The sequence below is a fragment of the Apium graveolens genome, chromosome 5 (assembly GCF_009905375.1).
Source record: "Apium graveolens cultivar Ventura chromosome 5, ASM990537v1, whole genome shotgun sequence".
Taxonomy (NCBI): domain Eukaryota; kingdom Viridiplantae; phylum Streptophyta; class Magnoliopsida; order Apiales; family Apiaceae; genus Apium; species Apium graveolens.
In genome coordinates, this window is record NC_133651.1 from 295291336 (window position 1) to 295292604 (window position 1269).

General features: G+C 37.7%; 1 protein-coding gene across 1 annotated transcript; it reads left to right on the forward strand.

Annotated features, from left to right (window-relative positions):
* The first annotated feature begins 251 nt into the window (after positions 1-251).
* LOC141661055 (uncharacterized) lies at positions 252-854 on the forward strand. Its single transcript, XM_074468037.1, has one exon. The coding sequence runs from the start codon at positions 252-254 to the stop codon at positions 852-854; it is 603 nt and encodes a 200-aa protein (XP_074324138.1).
* Positions 855-1269: the final 415 nt, after the last annotated feature.

Consider the following 1269-nt stretch of genomic DNA (forward strand, 5'->3'; position numbering starts at 1 on the left):
GGTACTAATTTTATGCAGCTTAGTCCGAGTAGGATTAGGGCGCGGGTGTTTATGGAATTAGAGTAGGATTGAACGGTTGTTGATCTTTGGTTCTTCGAACAGAGATAGTATAGGAATCATGATGTACCCTACTCTATTCTCTATATAAGCAGCACCCAACTCTTGTATTTTCACTGTCATAAATCTTCCTTCCGTATAGAACCCTAGAGTCTAGAGAAAACGCTAAGCAGAGAAGCAAGTACATATATATCATGGCCAAATTCTACGCTTTAAATCTCCTTCCTTTCCTAACAATCCTCATCCTCCTCTCATCTATCTCTGCAACTATATCTTATGAATCTTCCGATCAACAAATAGACAAGGTAATTGAATCTCTACGTTGCAATAGCAACTACGAGACGTTTAGTTGCGATGGCAACTTCAAGATATGGATCAAATTGTTAGAGCAATCAAAGGGCAGACTCAATATCCCAGTAAACGCCACAATGTTTGCACCTAACGATGCTGCCCTCTCGCAATTAGGCTATATAAGCCCTCATCTGATTCCTTACCACATTAGCCCGTCATTACACGATCTTTACGACTTAAAACCCTTATCTCTCCTTCCAACACTAGTTCCTTGGAAAACTATTCTAATCACCAGCACTCTACCTTCGAGAATTAAGATCGATAATGCAATTATCACGCGTCCTTATATATATCTTTCCCGCCAGCTTGTTGTTCATGGAATTAACCACATCCTTGATTTACACCCACAACGATCAAGTATGCCGCCACTTTTGCGTGCACACAATGTTTTTGAAGGCGGGAGTTCTCCCGCGCCAGCACCCGCAAGGGCACCAGCATCGGCATAGAGTCGGACTAATAGTTAGTAGTGGAAAGAATTTTTTATGTAAAACTTTAAGATTAGTTGCACTATTGATCATATGTGATTGTTTTTTTTTTAGATTCTTTCTTGTCTAGATAAGCATATAAGTAGAAAAGATTGAACGATTTTTTTTATGTATTTAGATCATGAATAATGCAGAAACTACAATATTTTGAGTCTTACCTCTCACTTTTATTTTGCTAATTAATTACATTACGACAATGATTCTGTTTGAGCATGTAGCAAGTGTTTTTTGTTCACAGGACAGAATGCTAGTTCATAATAACAGATCTCAAACTGATAGAAATTTCATATATTTTAATAACAGGGGTAAATTTTTTCAATTGTCTGTAGTCCTTGGCTCATAGCAAGCTGTTGCAACTTGTAATGCAGTTAAAAGT